At 45.8% G+C, this 19,862-nt stretch overlaps 1 protein-coding gene across 3 annotated transcripts in view; it reads right to left on the bottom strand.

The window, feature by feature from the left end:
• Nucleotides 1-6,646: 6,646 nt before the first annotated feature.
• Nucleotides 6,647-19,862, bottom strand: part of Ccdc149 (coiled-coil domain containing 149) — an 87,842-nt gene continuing 74,626 nt past the window's right edge. For all 3 annotated transcript variants that reach the window (XM_074042519.1, XM_074042518.1, XM_074042521.1), the window contains 2 exons: nt 17,420-17,536; nt 6,647-7,209 (listed from right to left, as the gene is read on the bottom strand). In XM_074042519.1, coding sequence (XP_073898620.1) covers nt 6,788-7,209; nt 17,420-17,536 — 539 coding nt within the window. In that variant the 3' untranslated portion in view covers nt 6,647-6,787. The remainder of the gene's footprint in view (nt 7,210-17,419; nt 17,537-19,862) is intronic.

Raw genomic sequence — 19,862 nt, 5'->3', positions numbered from 1 at the left:
CATCCGGGCCTTCTGACCTTTTTTTGTTTGTTTGAGTCATCTCTTCCAGGCTCAGCTTTTTATTTTATTTTATTTTACTTTATTTTGGAGGTGGCAAAAAGATATTTCCCACGTCCCGCAGGTCTTCTTAGTCTCCCCTCCCCAACATGAATAATGTAAGTCACTGATTGTTGAGCTTTTTAGAGTGACTCCCAGGATGGGTGTCACCAAAGTCAGGCAAAGAAGTTTAAATCAATCAGTCAGTCTACCTGTCTATCTACCTATTTATTTATCCATCCATCCATCTTCTTAACAACTACTCATCCCAGACCAAGGACTGGGTGAGTGATGCCAACACTGGAGCCACTGGCCTGGAAGGGAAGAGGTGGGTACCCACCCACCTAGGCTGGTGGCTTCTCCCATCTGCTTTGAGGACAGCCTTTATCCTACTTGGTAGAGCCACTGACATTGCTCATGACACCCGTGACCCGACAAGTTCCAGGTGGTTGATGTTGCATTTGAAATTGTCAACTTTCCATGACCGGGACAAAAGTTGAGCCGGCGGATGGTAGCAGTGAGTTTCAAGGGCAGCTGCTTTTGGTTAGGGCTTGTGGGGTTACAGCTATCTTTCGGAAAGCATGACCTAGACATAGACTAGAACAGTTGTATGTATTCACCTTCATTTACCCAGTAAAAGGACCTGTAACTTCTAGCACCCAGGGCGGACCTGCTTCCAAGCGATGCCTTTCCAGCCTGGTTATTCAGCTCCCATTTCTCCCACACCCATCAGGCAGTGACTCAAACCGAACCCCAGCCAGGAACCCACCCCAGAGGTTATTTTTACCTCAAACTAGGACTGTTATTTTCAAACCTTTCCTTGAACCCTAGTGACAACTGGAGACAAAGACTGGTGACTTTGCTCCACCAACTGGTTCTTCCTGGTTTGAAATATTTACTTGAAGCTTACAGGTTAGCCCTAAAGGGAGTTATCAATGGGGACCTTCAAATATCCTGATCTTACTGGATGTGTTTGCGTCTCCATAGCATAGAGGCAGCAATTATGTGGGCACATACAGGGACAGGAGTAACATGGTAGGTCCATCTTCCCTCTGGGTTATGGTTGACCCAGACTATGGAGGGAGGGGGTTGGGCTGTGTTTGGGAGGAGACAGTGCCTCTCCTCACTTATCCCCTTCTCTGTCCTTGGATCACTAGACAGGGACAGAGGGGACACACTAGCTGCACCATTCCATTTCTGGTCTATCCTGTAATGGGAGTGAGATTGACACCTGCCTCTGGCCTCCAGAGCTAAGAAGAGCAGGGTCAGTGGAGCTCACTGTCAGAGTAAAGGAATGCGGGGGGCATGGCAGTTGACAGCTCCAGGTCAGGGAGAAGGCCTACTGTGCTTCCTTGCAGTATGAGCTGCACAAGTCACTTAACCTCCCAGCCTGAGTTTTCTTAACTGTAAAATAAGATCATCAGGCCAGATTGTTCTGAGGATTGAGTCAGGAGTTATTCCAGATTGAAGTATGCATTTCAATAAGACTCTAATTAATGTCAATTTAGTAACAATGGCTAACGTCAGAAAAATAGCTACCAAATTAATTAATTGGGCAATCATATAAGGCCATGATATCATGTAACCAGAGGGTTTGAGTGAAGGAAAGGTTGGACCCTCCGAGGTTTCTAAGAAGGATTTTTCCCTTTACCCAGAGGCTGGCTGACATGAACCCGCAGTTCCAACTCTTGGCGGAAGGGTCCTCAGAGGGGAAGATTGTGACCATAAGGCAGCCATCTGGTTCTTGGCACAGACCCTTATGTGTGCCACCAAGCTCGCCCATTGCACCCCACTTGGCTCCTGGGGTCTATTTTCACTCCCTTCCTCTTACACATCCATTCTGTTAATCCTGTATTTGCTGTTTTGACTTTCCAGCCAGCTTGCTAACCAGTTTGCCTCTTTGACGCACGGCATTCGCATTTGTCACCGGGCCTTCAACACACACTTGTTTTGATCTCTTTTTGTAAAATTAGAAGCGTTTGATGTAATGACTATACCTAGACACAGCTGGGAAAGTGAGAATAATGCTCCAGTCTGCATACTTTAAACACAATGTAGACGATAATTAGAAATGCTATCTTTAGATGTTTGAGGATAAGCTTTTTCTAAGAATTGCAGTGCATTTTTTTTCTCCGAGTGGAGCTTTTAGTGCATATACACAGAAATACTAAAAACGTAAGAAAATAGAGCAAATCAGTGAGCACTTTGGTCAACTTGAAAGACGGCAGGAAATAAACCAACTGATTTTAGAGCTGCCTTTTTTTTGACTGAATGCATAAAATCTTTACATTCTCCATATTTTTTCATGACTACCATGTGATCAAATAATTTTAGGTGACAGATTGCAACTGGTACTTTATTGCTCTGTTCTGAAGCGCTGCTTAACCTATGCTTGGCCGGTGGTGAGGGTTAAGAGGGAAAAAGATACAGATAATATAGATAATTAATCATCTACCTTAGGAAAATTATCACAGTTTTATTTCAGATAGCAAAAAAGATACTTAAGATACACAACAACCATAGAATCCCAAACAGTAAAGTCTGCAAAAGGATAGAAGCTACTTCTTTTTTTAAACATAAAACTACAAAAGCGCAACTTATATATATATATATATATATATATATATATATATATATATCAGTTGTTTTACATTTAATTGGTTATCCCTGGCCTCTGGCCTCAGCTGAGTTCCCAGACTACTGTGCTCTCTTTTCTTTTGGCAGTACTGGGGTTTGAACTCAGGGTCTCATGCTTGCTAGGCAGGTTCTCTACCACTTGAGCCTCTCTGCCAGCCCTATTTTGTGTTGGGTATTTTTTGAGTTAAGGTCTCTTGAACTATTTGCCCAGGCTGATTTTGAACCTCGATCCTCCTGATCTCTGCCTCCCAAGTAACTAGGATTACAGGTGGGAGCCATGGGCGCCCAGCTCAAGACTATATTCTTGAAGTCACAAGATTCTTCAAAGTGAAACTTTTCCTCATTGGGCAGACTTCCCTACACATCCAAAAGAAAAATTCTCACTTAGTAAAGAAGTGTTGTGAAATGTTCGACTGCACATCTATATCTGTCATTTCAAATTGCCCTCATGCTGTATCAACTTGTTTTGTTTGGGTGAGCAACCAGAATCTGGAGAGGCGAGTCCTCCTGTTTTTCTGCTTCTCTTTCTAATTAGATTCACTACTGAACTCCCAACTGCATATCTCTGGCCTTAGCATTTCTCTCTGTACAGAAAGCCATTCGGGGAAAAAGGAATATATTAAAGTAGTGAGTTGGCTTGGACTTTTGGACCTCCACCTTGGAGCCATCTGAAGGTGCCCTCTGTGTTAGGGAGGAGGGTTGCTGCAAACGAAGTCTTCCAGAAAGCATAGTGACATAGTGTTCAGAGAGAGCCCTTTTCCAGAGAGAAGTGGATACCATCACCTGCAGGCATGAAGGAAGACAGTGAAGCAGCCTTTCTTTTTGGAGGCTCAGAAAACTATGAAAGACAAAGGCATGCTGCCAGTCCAAACAGACAGGGAAGACTATTTCAGTACGCATGTCCATTGTCTTTGAAATTCTTTAAAGAGGATGGAACTTCTCATGCCATCCAGTGGGCTAGGGGGCAAGAATTCCCAGGGGTGGAACATGTCAAATAATTCACTCCAATATGTGAACACCTGAAAGCAGAGCCCTTTTCTACAACTTCATGTTGTGACGGGGGTGTGTTTGGGAGTGAGGGCCTGGAAGAGAAGCAAGTAATTCAGTTTACTTAAGGTTGCCAGTGGGAGGTGGCTCCAGCCAGACCCATGGGAGCGCCATCAGTAGCCACCTGGTGAGCCAGGCTTTGGGGGATGCTGTGGGAGAAGATGGCAGAGGGAGGAGGAGCTGAAGGTAGGCAGGAGAGGCCTGAAAACGGAAGGAGTTAGGGATGAGAAATGCCTGCTTTACAAACACCAATCCATTTCCACAGGCCTTAATTAAAAGAAAGACAAACACCCATATGTAAAAATCCACACCTACGGGGCTCGCAGGTACCGAGTGATCACAAGAAATGCCCAGTGTGCAAACATGCCTTCCTTAAGAGGCCTGTCAGCTGGGTTTCAATTATGCACATGAGCTGGAAAGATAATAGAGGAATGAGCACACCTGTGGAGGCAACAGAGTCGGAGCGTCTACCTGTAAATCAGGGCCTGCCATAAAGAGCAGGGTGGGGAGGGAATGGCATTTTTCTTAACAATGGCCCCTCCCCAACTCTAAACTCCCTGGCAACACAATTCTGGGTGATTAAGCAAGAAAAAAAAAAAGGTCCGTGTGCATTCAGAGACAAAACCATTGACGGCCCAGTCAAGTCTACTTGCACCTAATCCCCACCTCTCCTGCACTCTAAGATGATTTTGTTTTCACAGTTACCTATTTAATGGCTGTGTGTGTACAGACAATTCTGAGGGTAAGTCTTGCTGAACCTAAACTCATCACGGTTTTCTAGGGACTGATTTAGATTTAGGTATGTGAAACAGTCACATAGGCAGGTGACGATTCTGACCAATGAAGTGTGGCAGGAACTGGATTTCATGCTCTTAAAACACACACGTATATGTGAGGAGAAATGTCCTGTTACCTTTGAGCCTATGTGAGGATAGGTGATGCCTGGAGCTGCTGCAGCTGCGTTGGTATCAGAAGGGAGTGACAGAAGCAAGCAAACCAGGAAGACTTTCACTAGCGAACCGGTCCTGGATGCCCTACTTCAGAAGTTCTGGTCATGCAAGGGTATTCCCTGCCCTGTTGTGTAAGTTTCCGTAAATGTGCCTTGATGCTTAGTGCACCATGACTCGAAGCTATCTGATGGAGTTGGGAAGAGAATGCTACATGTTTTTACAACTCTTAAGAAGACAAAAGACAGCCAAAAGTAGCTGCTGGAACTCTCTTTAATGTATACAGAACAGAAGCACGGTGGTGGTGACAGCAGGGGTGGAATGGCTTCACATATGGGAATGGGGTGTTGTCATAGTATGTATGTGACAGAATCAACTCATTGGTTCCTTCCCAGACTGGCTCCACGCCAAGTTTAAGTTGACTCCCTATGGCCCCTGTTCCCCAAAGTCCAGACCCTCTGGACTAACTGCCATCCTCCTGCTCCTGATAGGAGGGGCTGGAGTTTACTCTAAACCCTGCTTTCCAGAGGGTGAAGAGTGAGCCCTGAAGATGCTGCCCACGTGTCAAAACCAGAGCTTCCATGGAGTAGGAGTTCTCTCTCTTTTATCACTGTATTAAATTTGGCTGGGTTTCCCTTTGGTGGCTCTGGTGTCCTGTGCAGCTGAACCTGTGTGGTCAGTTATTCTGGGGCTGCTGGCCTGTGAGGGCTTGCAGTGGGGGCAGTGGCCTCCCCTGAGGGGACAATAAAGAGTGGACCCGGGAGGCAGAGGACAGACTGGAATACAGAGGTATGAACAGAGCTTTGGAGTCCCTGTGGTCAGGAATCAAGGGTGTCACCTTGTCCCCAGGGTACTGACATGGGTTTAAAATGAAATGGCAACCCTGGGAGCCTCTCATTTTCCTGCAGGAGGGCATCTCAAGCATGTGATTTTGGTTCTCAGATGGGTTCTGTGCTTTGGGATCTGGTTCAGACCCTCTGGGGAAATGAACCGAGCCCAGTGCAAAGGAAGGCCCGTGGTTCCATGATCCTACAATATTCTGCACCCCCTATGTCACCCTAGAATAGCTCTTTTCCCCCCTAGGGGAAGAACCAGGTAGGATGGATCGTTCACTCTTGCCCTTGGACCTTGTACTTGGTTCCATAGCCCCTCCTTGCACTGAGCTGTAATGATGCCATGTTGTTTTTGTCTCTCCTTCCCCTAGAGGGCCATGAGTTCTGTGTCTTTTCTGGTGGCACACAGTGACATTCTGTTGAAGGAGTAAAGGGTTCAAGGTTTCAGGCCATATAGGAAACTAGACTGACCTAAGCAACTAGCTTTTATCCAAACCTGAAATGACCATAAGATTGTACAGGTGGCACAGGTGGGATAGAAAGAATCAGCATTTCTCCTTCCAGTTCTCAGTTCAGCTCAGAAACATGGAATCAGACCACCTTGGGGAGTCCCCTGTCCCTCCCTCCATATCACTTCAGACCAATTAATCCTGCAGACTCAGGCTGGAGCAGCATAGTCATCAGCAAACAGCCTCGACAGGGCCATTTCCTTGCTGGAGCCTGACCTCCCTGGCCTGCCTGAGTCCCTCTCCACCTGCCAGTCGGCACCATGACAGGCAGTGCAGCTGATGGGATGCCAAGAACCCCCATGCTGGAGGTCCTTTGGGCCCTGACCTGATGAAGTGTGGCTGCCCACCCTGTGGACACATTGTGTTCAATTACACCCTCCTCTCCAGCTGCCTATCACCAAGACAGAGACCTGATTAAAAACCCCATCCGTTTCCAGCTCTCTTCCTATAATTTTGATTGACAACATTAAATGCTAATAGAAAAACATCTTATCTCTAATAAAACAAATGCTGACAGAAAGACGGATGTCAAAAACCAGCCATATGGCAGCTGCGATTCCCGGCCTGGCCATGCTCACAGCAGTGCACGTACGTCATGGGCAAAAGGAGATGACACAGAGAAGCTTGAGGACCCGGGTTTAATAAATCAGGCCGATTTATTAACACTGTGGCAGGACAGTGTTTTCTCATTTGCAGATGCAGAGGGGTTTTAAGAGGCAAGCGACTTGGGTGTGCGCGCTGCTGCTTCATTCAAGTGTCACTGTATTGTCCCTGCTCTTCATGTTTGCGTGGCGCTTCTGGTGTCTCTGCCCTCTGGGATCTCTTTGTCATCTTTCAGTGTAGACTGGGTGGACTCCAGGTCACCCAGGAGAGATCTGGGAAGCTCCCCTTTGCAGGCCAGGCTGGGTGGGGACAGCCCCGGCTGGTTCCTCTGCCCCTCCATGGGACTTTCTCTTTGGACCCCTTTCAGTTCCACAGCCACCTGGTCCTTTGTCAGTTTAATTACTTCCCTTCCAAGCCTGTTGACTTCTTCCTCCTCAGAAGGTAACTGGGGTAATGAGGGATGATGAAAGTGCTTGTGTTGGTTCCCGTGGCTCGTGTTTGCTGGGGAGCTGACAGCGGGCCTCCCAGTATCCTCAGGTGCTGTCAACGCCTCGGCAGTGCCACAACTTTCATCTCCTTCCTGCTTCTGAGCCTCTCCTGAAACAGAAGGAAGGCAGGATCAAACCTCTGGCAGCAAGTCAGCTTCCTGCCAGGCTCTCCTGCCAGCCTCCCACCCTACAGCTACCAGTGTCAGGCCTCTGAGAACGAACACTTTTGTCATCTTCCCCTCCTCTGTGTGGGGCACTGGAGCCCAGGGGAGCACAGGGCTGGGTTTCACAAGCAAGCATGTGCCCCAGTGAGGGCTGAGCTACCCAGGGAGGAAAAGGAGCCCTAGATCATGGTCATGATCATTCCTCTGCAGGCCTCTGTGAGCTCCTGCTTCACCTCTAACAGGGTCTCCTTGTGCCCATTAAAGACTGAAACTGAAGGCAAAAGTTTTTTCATTTGGCAGCTCAGGGAAGACCTGGGGCTCTTCAGTAATAAAAAGAGGTTCTGGCTGCCTTCAGGGTGGGAAATGGAACAGTTGGAAGGGATTTAGTGCCACTGCCACCCCTTCTCCATCAGCACCTCGTTCTTTGATGCAGGTACCTGTTTGCTCAATTTCAAATAAAAGGCTGTGTGGAAAAGCAGCTTCAAGCTCCCTCCCTCAATAAGGAACTCTTGTCCCTAACCTCCTCTACAGAACATTTTTTGGCAGGATGGAGTGGGAGGAGGAGGGACAAGGGAGAGCCCTGAGTGCTGGCACCTCGTCTCCTACTCACTTTGTGATCAGAATGACCTGTCTGCCTCCATTTCTCAGATAGAAACTGAGGGGCAAGACTCTCTGATGTCCCACCCAGACCCAGGGTGGCTCGGCATGACTGGAGACCAGCATGGTTGAACGAACTCTTAGTATCAACACCTGAATGTTCAAAAGCTGGCTATGGGTGTCCCACAACCCAATCTGTTCTGAGCCATCAGGCCAAACCGTGAGGAAAGTGCCACAGTCAGACAGTTCCATCCTCAGCCCAAGTCCTGGTCCCTAAGCACACATCTCCCGAATGGTACCACAGTGGAACCGCACTGCCATCAGACCGAAAGGTGGCTGTGGGTAGCTGAAGGACTGTGGGAGGGGTGGAGAGGAAGCTGAGTGAGCTCTCCTGCCCTTCTGGGACCCTTGTGGATTCTCCACCGATTTTGGTCCCTTTCACTTAGGTCCTCTGCCAGCTGCTGCTGATCCACTCCTGCTTCCAGCGAAGCCTCATTTTCTACGGTGGATTTAAATAGTGTCTGTCCTTCTGGCCATGTGACACACCCTTCAGGTCTCTGTGCACGCACACCATTCAGCTGCTCCTCACTCTAAAATGAATCCTCCAGCTAACACACTGGGTGCTCTTCTCTACCAAGCACCACGTGAAGCATTCAACGTGCTTCATCTTGTTCTTGAACTCAAGTCTGGGAGATCAGGAGCCTCACCCGACCTGTCTACAGTGTCTGGCACATGAAAGCATCCAAGACTACTTTAAAAAGTAGACCTTACTTTTCTTTTCTACTGGAGGTCTAACATGGGGAGAGAAATGGACACATTGCAAGCACAGGACTCTGTGTCAGGCACCTGAGATGATCAACTCAGGGAGAGAGAAGTGTACTTTGCTCATAGTTTTAGGGATTCCAGCCCATGATCAGATGGTCTGTTGCTTTCAGCAAGGTTGAACATCCCACTGGGAGCATGAAGCAGCAAAACAGCCCACCTCATGACCAGGAAGCAAAAAAAGAGAGTGAAGAAGGGGCTCAGGTCCCACTATCCCCTTCAAAGGCACACCCCCACAGACCTGAAGACCTCCCACTTGGTCTCCTGCCTTTTAAAAGTCTCGCCACCTCCCAACAGTGACTCTCTGGGGACCAGACCTCCAACACAAGGACCTTTGGGAGACTTTTAAGGTCCAAATTATAGCAAGCTCAATATATTTTCACAAAGTGAAAACACCTGTGTAATTAGCAAATAGGATGAGAAACAAAACATTACCTACAAACACTTCCTGTGTAGTCCCTCCAGACTCTCTTCCTAGTCACTTCTACTCTGCCAAGGATAAACCACTGTCCCCTTTAGAATTCCAGAATGAATTTTGCCTCGTCTTTGAACTTCACATACAGGAATCTTACTGTGTACACTCATTTGCATCTGGCTCCTTTTGCTCTATGTGATGCTTGTAGGATTCGGTCACTTTATTACATGTAGAATTTGTTCGTTTGAATGCAAACTTTCCACAAATAATTGGATGAAAATGTTGAGTGAAAAGAGGCAATTCACCTAAGAAAATGTTCAGCAAACGTATTAAATGATTCACAGCATCACTCATAATTAAAGTAATCTAAACCACAATAGTATTTCATCTAGCAGATGGGCAAAAATTAAAAGGTTTATACAAATCTCAGTTAAGAGTACAGGAAAACAGGTACAATCAAAAGGTATGAGACAAAAAAGTAGACAAACTCTATGGGCCATTTGGACACTACGTATCAGAACGATAATAATCTTTAATCAGGAATCTACCTGTGGATATTAGACCCAGTATTTCAAGACATATTTTCCTGGATGCTTGCTACAACACTGTTTTTATAGTAGAAACATGGAAATTATCTGTGTGTCTGACAACAGGGTCTTAGGTATAGAAGTCTATTTGTTGAATTGTAAAATTCTTTCCAGTAGTACAAGTTGAGTATCCCTTATTCAAAATGCTTAGAACCAGAACTGTTTCAGACATGTTTGGATTTTGGAATATTTGAATATACATAATAGAATGTCTTGGGAATGAGACCAATGTCTAAACATAAAATTTACTTATGTTCCATATACACCTTATACACATAGTCCAAAAATAATTTCATACAATATTTTCAGTGTTTGGGCTAAGATCAAGTGGAATTTTCCACTTGTGGTATCATGTCAGCAGTGAAAAACTTTCAGATTTTGGGGCATTTTGGAATTCAGATTAGGGATGCTTAGTTTGTATGCACTAAAAATGTAGGGTGCCTCTGGGGACCAACTGAGGACCAGGGCAGAAAGCAAAGATGGAGTAAGTCTTAAAATTTAATTTTACCTTTGTGCACTATTCATAAATTTAAACATGTGCTTGTTTTATAAAAAAGATTCTACCACCCTCTGTCATCTTGTCTTCCCTTGTCTGCTCTAATGCTTGTCTTTCCTTGTCTATTACCCACTCTTCCATTTTCCAATTCTGATTCATACCTTGGGTCCTTCAATCTGTCCTGTGTCCCACCCCCCTCCCAGGTGAAATCTGCCTCATCAGATCCCAGGTTCTCTTCTCAGTCATGATGTAGCATGCATTTCCATTGGCCACACCTCCTCTCAACTCAAGCTGTCTCTGTTGGTGGCTTCTGGGACAACCCCATATTCTTCTGTTTCTCCTCCAATCTAGTGTTCTGAGCATGCTATATTACTTTCCTATGACTGCTACAACAAATGATCACCCACTGAGTGACTTAAAACAACATACATTTATTCTTATTCAGTGCTGGAGGTCAGAAGTCCAAAATAAGTCACTCTGGATGGAAACCAAGGTCACACTCTCTTGGAGATCCTAGGGGTAATCATTCCTTGCCTCTCCCAGCTTCTGATGGCTATTGGCATCCTTTAATTTGTAGCTGCATCTTTCCAATGTCTGTCTCCATGGTCACATTGCCTTTCATCTTGTGTGTCAAATCTCCCCTTTACCTTCCTCTTCTAAGAACATGGATGACCACATGGAGAATCTACCTGGACAGTCCAGGAAAATCTCATCAAGACCCATAAATGCATCACACCTGCAAAGGAGGTAAAATTTATAGATTCCAGAGAATAGGATCCCAAATTTTTGGAAGCCATGATTCAGCCTCCTGTATATGCACTCCTAGTTTCATTTATTAATCCTGATATCCCCTCCTGACCCCTCTGAATGGGCTTCCCCCAGTGACCTGCCATTCACTCTTCTTCCCTTCCTTCACTCTCTCACTCATTGGCCATCTTAACTTCTGTCACACCTGCCTCTCTGGTCTGCCTCTTCCCATAGGAAATATAGGCCTATGATTCTGGCTGCTAAGTGGACACTCCCCCTGGAAAATCTTGGGCACTTTCCAGAAGGTACTTTTCTACCAATGGGCCTCCTCCTGTTTGCCATTTCAGTACACGGGCTTTGGACCCATGTATTTCCTTTTCCTGTTCACCAGTTACCAAGTGCTGCCTGTCCTGTAGTGCTATGAACGGACTGCTGTGTCCTCTCCTATGTTGAAGGCCTATCCTGGTGTGATGGCGTTTGAAGGTGAGACCTTTGGGAGGTGATCGGGTTTAGATGAGTCATGAAGGTTGGTCCTCATGATGGGTTCAGTGCCCTTATAAGAATAGGAAGAGGTTGACATGTGAGGACACAGCAAGAAGGTGGCTGTCTGCAAGCCACCCCCAGAGGTAAATTGCTGTGCAAGCTGGCAGTCTATGGAATTCTGCTACAGCAACCTGAGCTGCCTAAGCCACCGAGATGTTTCTTGCATCTGCTCACTCTTCTTTATCCCCAGGGTGGGTCGTTGCTTGGTTGGCTAAGGCCTCTCCTGCCTTAGGGGCTGTGGCCTGTATCCCCAGGTGGATGTGACTTCATACCTTACCTCATCCAACAAACAGGTAAGTGTTCAGAAAGCAAGTGAAAAACCAAGCATCAGACTCTGGCAGAAGACAGGGATGTCACAACTGTTCAAAGAATGATATATAAATTTGTGAGAATTACTAATATAATTTTAAAATATTAGGTATTTAAAAACATATGTCTATGAAATTAGATAGTTTAGGTTAAATACAACCTCAAAAGTAGATATAGGCTAAAAAGATTGAGCTAAATGCAGTTTAGACTTTCTGCAACATATAAAATATAACCACATCTGTGATCATCCCAATTTTAATGTGAGATATAAAGTATTTATGAATACAAATACAGGGGCACTTCAGGGGCATTGATTTAATTAAATACTTGGACTTCTGAGCTGTATTTATCTAATAGTGTTTAAAGTTTTAAAAACTTAAAAATGGCGATATGATTGACAGTCTTCATTTGTATCTTTCAAAACAACTAGTAGAAAGACTTGAATGTTCCTAACACCAAAAATGGTAACTATTTGAGGTGGTATATGTACTAATTACCCTAATTTGGTCCTTTCACATTTAGATACATGTATTGAAATATTATACTGTGCCCCATAAATATGTACAAATCATTAGGTGTCAATTAAGTTTTTTAAGCATTTTAAAATATTTTTTAAAACCATGGTCAAACTCTGATTTAAAACTCTAGAAGAAATGAAATCATGAAATCCGATGGACCAGAGGCTGAAACGAAACTAGCAAGGCAAGGGAGGAGGAAAGAGAAAGTGGTCTGAATGGTGATGAACACATGGGGACCGCTGCGGAGGAGAACTAAGGCTCCAGCTGAGCAAGGCCTTGGTGTTGTCCTCAAACCCCTTCCCGCCACTTTGATTTAAAACTTTGCACCTTAAAAGAAGTCATTTCATTCTCCTTAGTCTGTTTGATAACCGCAGATGAACCCCAGGGCCAGACTCTTGACTAAATTGACTTTCTATTTCTTAAGTCAAGATTCAGTACAGGTAGTGTACCTGAAAACAAGACCACTACTGTGCTTGCATGAACTGCACAAATGTATAAATAAGTGACAAAAACAAGCCTTGAACTTAAAAACTACCCTTGCAGAGCTCTTCAGCCAGGATGACCACATAACCACGTGTGCTATTATTCCTAACAGGACCCTTCCCTTCCAGCCTCCTCCTGCTCCAATCCACCCTGTCCTAGAGCTTGGCCTTTCAGAGTGCTTCCAGGGACCAGCATCTGGAAATTTGTTCCACATGCAGGATCTCAGGCCACACCCCACATCTGCTGGCCCAGAATCTGCATTTTAATAAGATCCCAGGTGAGGTGGGTGCACACTACATTTTGAGAAGCACCAGTGAACTTGAATTACAAATCTTACCATATTTTTCCCCAGCTATAACACCTTCAAAGACTGCTGGTGCTACCAATGCAGTCCAAGTTTGTAACCTGACACTTGGGCTTCTGTGACCCAAATCCATTTCCCTTTCTATCTGATGTCCCAAGTTCTCTCCTCTCCCAAGACCCTCCAGCCATATCAGTTCTTCATGGCGCCCCACCTCTACCCCAGTGCTGTTGCTTACGTGGTTGATCCTTCAGGGATAGCACTCCCTTCTCTATCCCATGGCAAACTTCGAGAGTCAGCTCTACCTCCACCTCCTCCATGAAGCCACAAGTCATATTCCAGTGTCTGACTTCCTGCAGGGTTATGTCAGACCTCCTAGGAGACTTAGTCTTTTAATATTCCCCCCTCAAATTGTTACTTATAACTACCTTAGAGCATAAAATCTTCCCTGATTAATTTTTCACCTTGCCAATGTTCTGTATAGTAGGGACTCAATAAATAGCTTATTAAATGTTTGAATATATGGACTTATACATGTATGCATGAATAAATGAATATATTAGCACACATCTTTAAACACCATGCATTAATATATGAAAATACTCCTTGAATTTATGGTACTCACTTCAGGTTGGATTCAGGTTGCTACCCTAAAACAAAAATGTTACTTTCTAAAAGAAAAAAAAAAGATAAAGATTTCTAACTCCCATAACCATTTAACCATAAGGTATCTTGCAGAAGCAATCACATAAATTTCATACTAACAAATGAAAATTTTTATAGTGGTTGTAGAAGAGGCATGAGAAACACTGAGTCAAAATGAGAGCATTTCCTAGGGAGAGGGGAAACTATTCAAAAGGGTAAAATTATAGTACTTTCTGCAACTAAATTTCTCACCAACGTTAGATGAATAAACTCCTTCTGGAAATTACTCTTAGGAAATTACTTCTTCCAGGACACTAAATAGTATATTCTGGTGCCCCTAAAAAATTAATTAACCTTACTTATAACAGGCTCACCCCTCAACCATTGCAGTGTGCTTTACTGTGGGCTGGGTTAGTCTCCTCACCTTCATTTACATCGAAGCCACGGTGACCTAACTCACACTGGGCTCTACTGGCTGATATTTTGCCTGTGCCATTTCTGTAGATAATATTCCACTCATGTCCAGATGTATGGATTTTTTTTTTTAATGACAAACCTTTGAGATTACGAGGGAGAAGTTTTTTTTTTTAAACATTTTTGTGGTGGAGATGGAGGAGAAGGTGCAGCTGTCACCATATGGGTTAAAACACAGCTACAGAGAGACGATGGGGTAAATGTAAATAATGTACAATATAAGTCTGATTGGAATTGTCACTTTGAATCCCCCTAATGAAAAATTTATATAGATTAAAAAAAAACACAGCCAAAGTGACAAGGTGGATGAACACAGGCTGCGATTCTGTCATCAGTTCCTTTCTGGCATTTACTTGTTCCTGAGAAGGCCACAATCTGAGATTGGATTACTGGGCCACAGCAGGTTTTATTAAACCATTCTCCCCTTTTGTTTATCTAAAATATATCCAAAAAGTATACTTAACTCTGTATCAGGACCCAATAAAGAGTTCCTGAAAGTGTCACAAGTGTCGGGAGGTGGCTAGGGCCTCTCATTACATGCTGTGGGAGCAGAAGCTGCCTTTAACTCTAAGATTCTAGAACATTCTGGGAGACTTTTGTTTTTTCTTTAAGAGCAGACTCAGAGCATGGTCATATTCATAAAAGATTTCTGAACTAGCCAAGAATAGGAAAATATTATTACAAATAATAGTATTTATTCTGTGCTGTTTTAGTAAAGCAAATTAACACCATCAATGCTTATTAATAACAAGACACAGGTCAATAATGACGGCTGGTACAATGCATCATGACACAAATAGTATGGAAAAAATATTTTTTCTCTAAAAGATGACAGTGTTGCTTTGTAGAAAAGATTGCTAGACCCCTGAAAACGTGTTTCCCCCCTCTTTGGCCTAAATGGGACATTTGTCTTCCTTCGTTAACAGGTCTCTGATGGGCTTTGTCCTCCTGTATATGAAGCTTTCAGTTGGAATTAATCAGAGCCACGATGCAAGGAGGCCAGCCAGACGCTGACAGCCGCCCAGTGAATGCGTCCTTCTTCCTGCCCAGCACTGGAAGGGGGGTGGAACAATGAGCGCTAATGATGGAGCCCTGGAAGTTATCATTCAGAATCAGTGCAACACTTACACCGAGCCTGTGCAAATCAAGCCAGGCTCGCACTCCACTTCAATCCAGCAGGCCCAGGCTCACCTGTAGGCCCAGCAAGGCCACAGCCCACCAGGGGCTTGGATCTCCATGTGGACACTGGATGTTGGTATGGGACAACCACTAGCCAAGACATGGTCTGGGGTGTGCTATGAGCCAGCCTTGCAAATGGCCACTGCTGCCAGCTGGGAGAGCCAGCCTTGCAAATGGCCACTGCTGCCAGCTGGGAGAGCCTGCCTTGCTTTCTAGCCAGTGTGGAACCCGCCAGAGTCAGGGGCTCGCTCCAATAATTCTCCTCCACATACACACACAGCTGTAGAGATGCATGAGAGAGCCTTACTGAGTAAAACCACCCATCTGACCAAATGACTCCTAAGAAGTAAGAGCCGTTGTTGGTTTAAGCCCTAAGCTTTGAGGTGGCTTGTTACACAGCAGCCACTGACCAACACAGCTGCTTAGTTCATTCTGATAAAAGCATAGATAACAGTAAAATAGGCTAGGCCAGGATGATATTTGGACACATGACAGTAGAACACCTCTGAGGATTTTTGAGTAGGGTACAAATGTGATGGAAAAGTATCCAGAAGGTTCATCCTGCCAACACAGTGTGAAAATGGGAAGGAAGAAAGGACAGGCTGGGAAGCAAGGGGTCCAGGAGGGGAGCCTGCCGATGAGTTAATGAGGTTCTGAACCAAGCCTGAGGTGGGAGGGAATTAGGTACAAGAAATGCCACAGACCAGATGCAGATAGAGAAGGGAAGTTGACAGTGGTCCATGAAGGTTTCAAGCCTGAGTAGCTGAAAGGATAACAAAAAAAGGAAGAAGCAGGGAGATGTGGTGAGGCAATCCTTGAGAAATCTACCAGACATTAATGAGAAAGTCCAGGCTCTTGGAAATACAGGATTGTAGCTGCAGATGGAGCTTCGTGTGTTACGGAGCTCACGATTGAAGGTATGATTCTGAGCAAGAGAGGATAGAGAAGAAAAGCAGATGTTCGAGGAAAGAATCTAAGCGTCCCCTGCTGGGAGCATTAGTCACTTACCTATTGCTGTGTAGCAAATCATTTAAAAACCTAGTAGTGGAGGACTCAGAAGTCTGGGGACAGTTTAGTTAGATGGTTCTGACTAATGATCTCTCATCAAAATGTCCACTAGGATGGTCATCATCTGAAGGTTTGACTAGGGCCACTCATGGCTGGCACCTAGAGGCGTCAGCTCCACACCACATGAATAGCCTGTGGGGTTGCTTACGTGCTGTCATGACATGCAGCCAGCATTCTGAAGAGTGAACAACCAGAGAGAGAGCAAGGCCCGGGTCACATGTCTTTTATAAGCTAGTCTTAGAAGCCATACCCCTTCACTTCTACAGCGCTCTATCAACCACACAGACCAACCCTGCACAACATGACAGGATTACCCACGGGTGTGAATACTGAGGGGTCGGGATCATTTGGTGCCATCATGGAAGCTGGGTACGACATTAGGGGTGGAAGAGGAACACAAACAAAACTTGGGAAGGTATGAAGGAGATTTTTGATGGGAAAACAAGACTGCTACATGGGAAGAGATCTGGTGCCTATAGCTGTTCCTCATCTGGTTCCATAGTTGGGTCTTTGATCTCCTCAAATCACCCTGCCTTCAGAACTGTGGTCCTGGTGGAAAAGAGCACTACATTCCACTGGACCATTCCCAACCACTCACCACATCCAAGCAGTGTACCAAGAGTTCCCTGAGGTGGGCACCTTCATGTCACCATTTTGTTGGAGGAAAATGAGGCTGAGTCACCAGCCCAAGTTCTCACAGCTGCTATGACACAGAGCTGGAATATGAACTCTAGGTGTTCAACTCCTGAGTCCTCATTTTCGGCCTATGCCACTGTGCCTGGAGGGCAGAGGTCTGCATTCTTCTGCTGGGACCTCCCAACCAGATGAACCCAGGTAATCAACAAGAGGAAATGGCGGAAGGCCCCAGTGGAGCCATAGCAGCTCTAGGAGGGAGGGGACTGCTGTCCCATGAGAGTTCCCTCTGTGGGAGGCACAGGCCAGTCAAGTCAGAGAAAGCGAGGCATGCTCACCATCCTTGGGATCCATTTGCTTCTCCATGGGCTGCTCGGCAAACTTCAGCAGTGGCGATCTTGACCTCTGGATGGTGGGAAGAGTGGGATCACTAAATAGTATGGTGTCCTTGCCCCCTGCCACAGAAAAGGGGAAAACAGATCTGTTATGTCATCAGTGGAGCTGGCGCACATTTACTCCCACACAATGAACTGGCTGGGTAGGAATCTTCTTTAAGGACAGGGAAGACAGAAGGGAAGTGACCCATAAGCACTCTCTAGGATGAGGATGGAGCAGTGAGGCCCAGGACTGAACGACTATGAAGAGAGACCTTGACTCATCCCTGAGAGTCTGCTTAGGAATGGCTGTTATAAATCCCACCACTGAAGGGCAGCTTGCATGTGCGCCAAAAAGTGACTAGGTAAGACACTAGCAATAACAACCATAGCAGGAACTCAGGAGTGTGCCTTTGGAGCTACACCATACTCTTTGTGCTCTGGGCAGTGCCACTTGCTAACTAACTGGGTAGCATCTAGAACGTTACTTCACCTTGGTGGGCCTCACATCTCTCATCTGTAAAATGAGGAACAACAGCCCCTCCTCATTGGATGGTTGTGAAGATGAAGTGAACTGACCACACAAAGGGCCTGGGTGTTTCGTCAGCACTCAGAAATGTCTCCTTTTAGTGGTGACTGTCATATGCACTATATCTGACTTAATTCCATCTGGTCACTTTGATAGGATGACGGTCACAAGGCAGGGAAATGCTCTGCTTCTGTGTGGCAACCAGCCTTGCCAAACCCTCTGTCTTGGTGAACAAAGAAGGGGAAGTGTGGGCAGGGGCAGCAGCTTATGATTCCCGGTCTCCTCACAGGTATTCTTTGTGGGCAATGTCTCATTGGCCCCACCCAAGCATAGGGTCATCCCACATTCCACAAAAACACAATATTAAACATCTGCGATCCCCTGAGCGGTGAGCAGGTAGAGGAGGGAAACCAGCCGTCACCCAGACCCATCACTGTGGGTGTGCAGAAGGTGAGTGCCTCCCGGACTCTTCCCTAGAGATCATCTGGTTTTAAGGTACAATGCCAAGATCCAGTCACTCCTGCTGAATGTTTGCAGGAATCCCAAACCTTTCCTAGAAGGCTCTTAGTTCTACTGCTTCTCTACAAGTTCAAAGTCCCTCTACGTTGACTATATTGAGCTCTCATCTGATGGTCTGACAGCTTGTACTCTCACTTGGGTTCTTAGGTCTAGAGGGTGGAGAGTGGGGGAGGGAACCCACAGGCTAGAATAGAGCTATCACTAATGCAGATGGCCACGTGTGGTGTTTGAGTTTCTGCAAACACCAGATACTTCACTGCACAAAAGCTCTCACCCTCTTCTCTAAAATGTACCAGAGACCCTCAAACCTCATACCTTCCTCCTCAGGCTGATGCTGAAGTGGAAAGGGAGTGAAAGTGCAAAGCTTAAAGCCAGATTTTTTCCTAGCTTTCCACATTTCTTTTTAGAGCATGAGCACATCTGGAATACCACTCTCTCAGAACCACCTGCAGAAGCAGGACAGGACAAGGGCTGAGGGAAGGAAGGAGGTCAGTCCGTGCTGAGGGACGTGGTCCATGGGACCTTTGACACCTGTCAGAGATAGGTCAAACCATTTGGAATAGGCTTTGCTATACATATGATTTTTCTCCGTGACATTTGTGAATGTGTCTACTTCTCAGCAAGATCACAGCTGGGCCCCAAGTCTACTAAACAATGTCAAAAGCTTTAACGTGTTGGCCAAGGAGTGAGGAGAGGAGAGTCAAAGAAAAATCACAGCATGTGATTCTGCCTACAGGAAGGCAGGGGGGTTTCCTACCACAGCCCACCAGAGTCTCAGAAGAGGTCATTCTGGCTTTGGAAGTCCTCCTCTGTCAGCCACCTTGCTTTGAGCATGGGTCTCCACTGCCCTGGTTGTCCCCACTCCTTTCCTCCTGGAACTCTAGTCACAGCTATGGTAGAATGCTGGCAGGGGAATCTAAGCACTTGAGTCTAATGCCAGCTCTGTGGCCTTAAGTGCCATCTGCTTTCCTCCATCCATTTCCTCATCTAAAATTGAGGTGATCAGACTAGATCAGGAATTGGGATGAGCAGGAGGTGGGAGGTCAATGTGGAAGATGGCTCTGAGGGCCACATTTGGAATCATAAGGAGGAAGGAAGTGATAGAGTAGTCATGTCTGCCACTGGCAAGAGGATGGGTGCTGGACAATGGATACCAAGTATTTGCCACCTTGAACTTGTTGCTCTCAACTCTCCTTCCAGGAGGAGCACTGGGTGACTCTTTCCATCGCCCCCTCCCACACTCACGCTGAGCCATGTATCATTTAAAATTTTTCTCTCCCTGCTCGATGTTGACACATCCTGCTTCCCTAGCTGGATGGCAGATCCACGGAGGGCGTGAGGGGCAGGTCCAGAAAGCCT

Source organism: Castor canadensis, chromosome 9, assembly GCF_047511655.1.
Source record: "Castor canadensis chromosome 9, mCasCan1.hap1v2, whole genome shotgun sequence".
In the NCBI taxonomy this organism is placed as follows: domain Eukaryota; kingdom Metazoa; phylum Chordata; class Mammalia; order Rodentia; family Castoridae; genus Castor; species Castor canadensis.
Note: the sequence above shows the minus strand (reverse complement) of the source record. Positions and strands in the feature narration are given on the sequence as shown.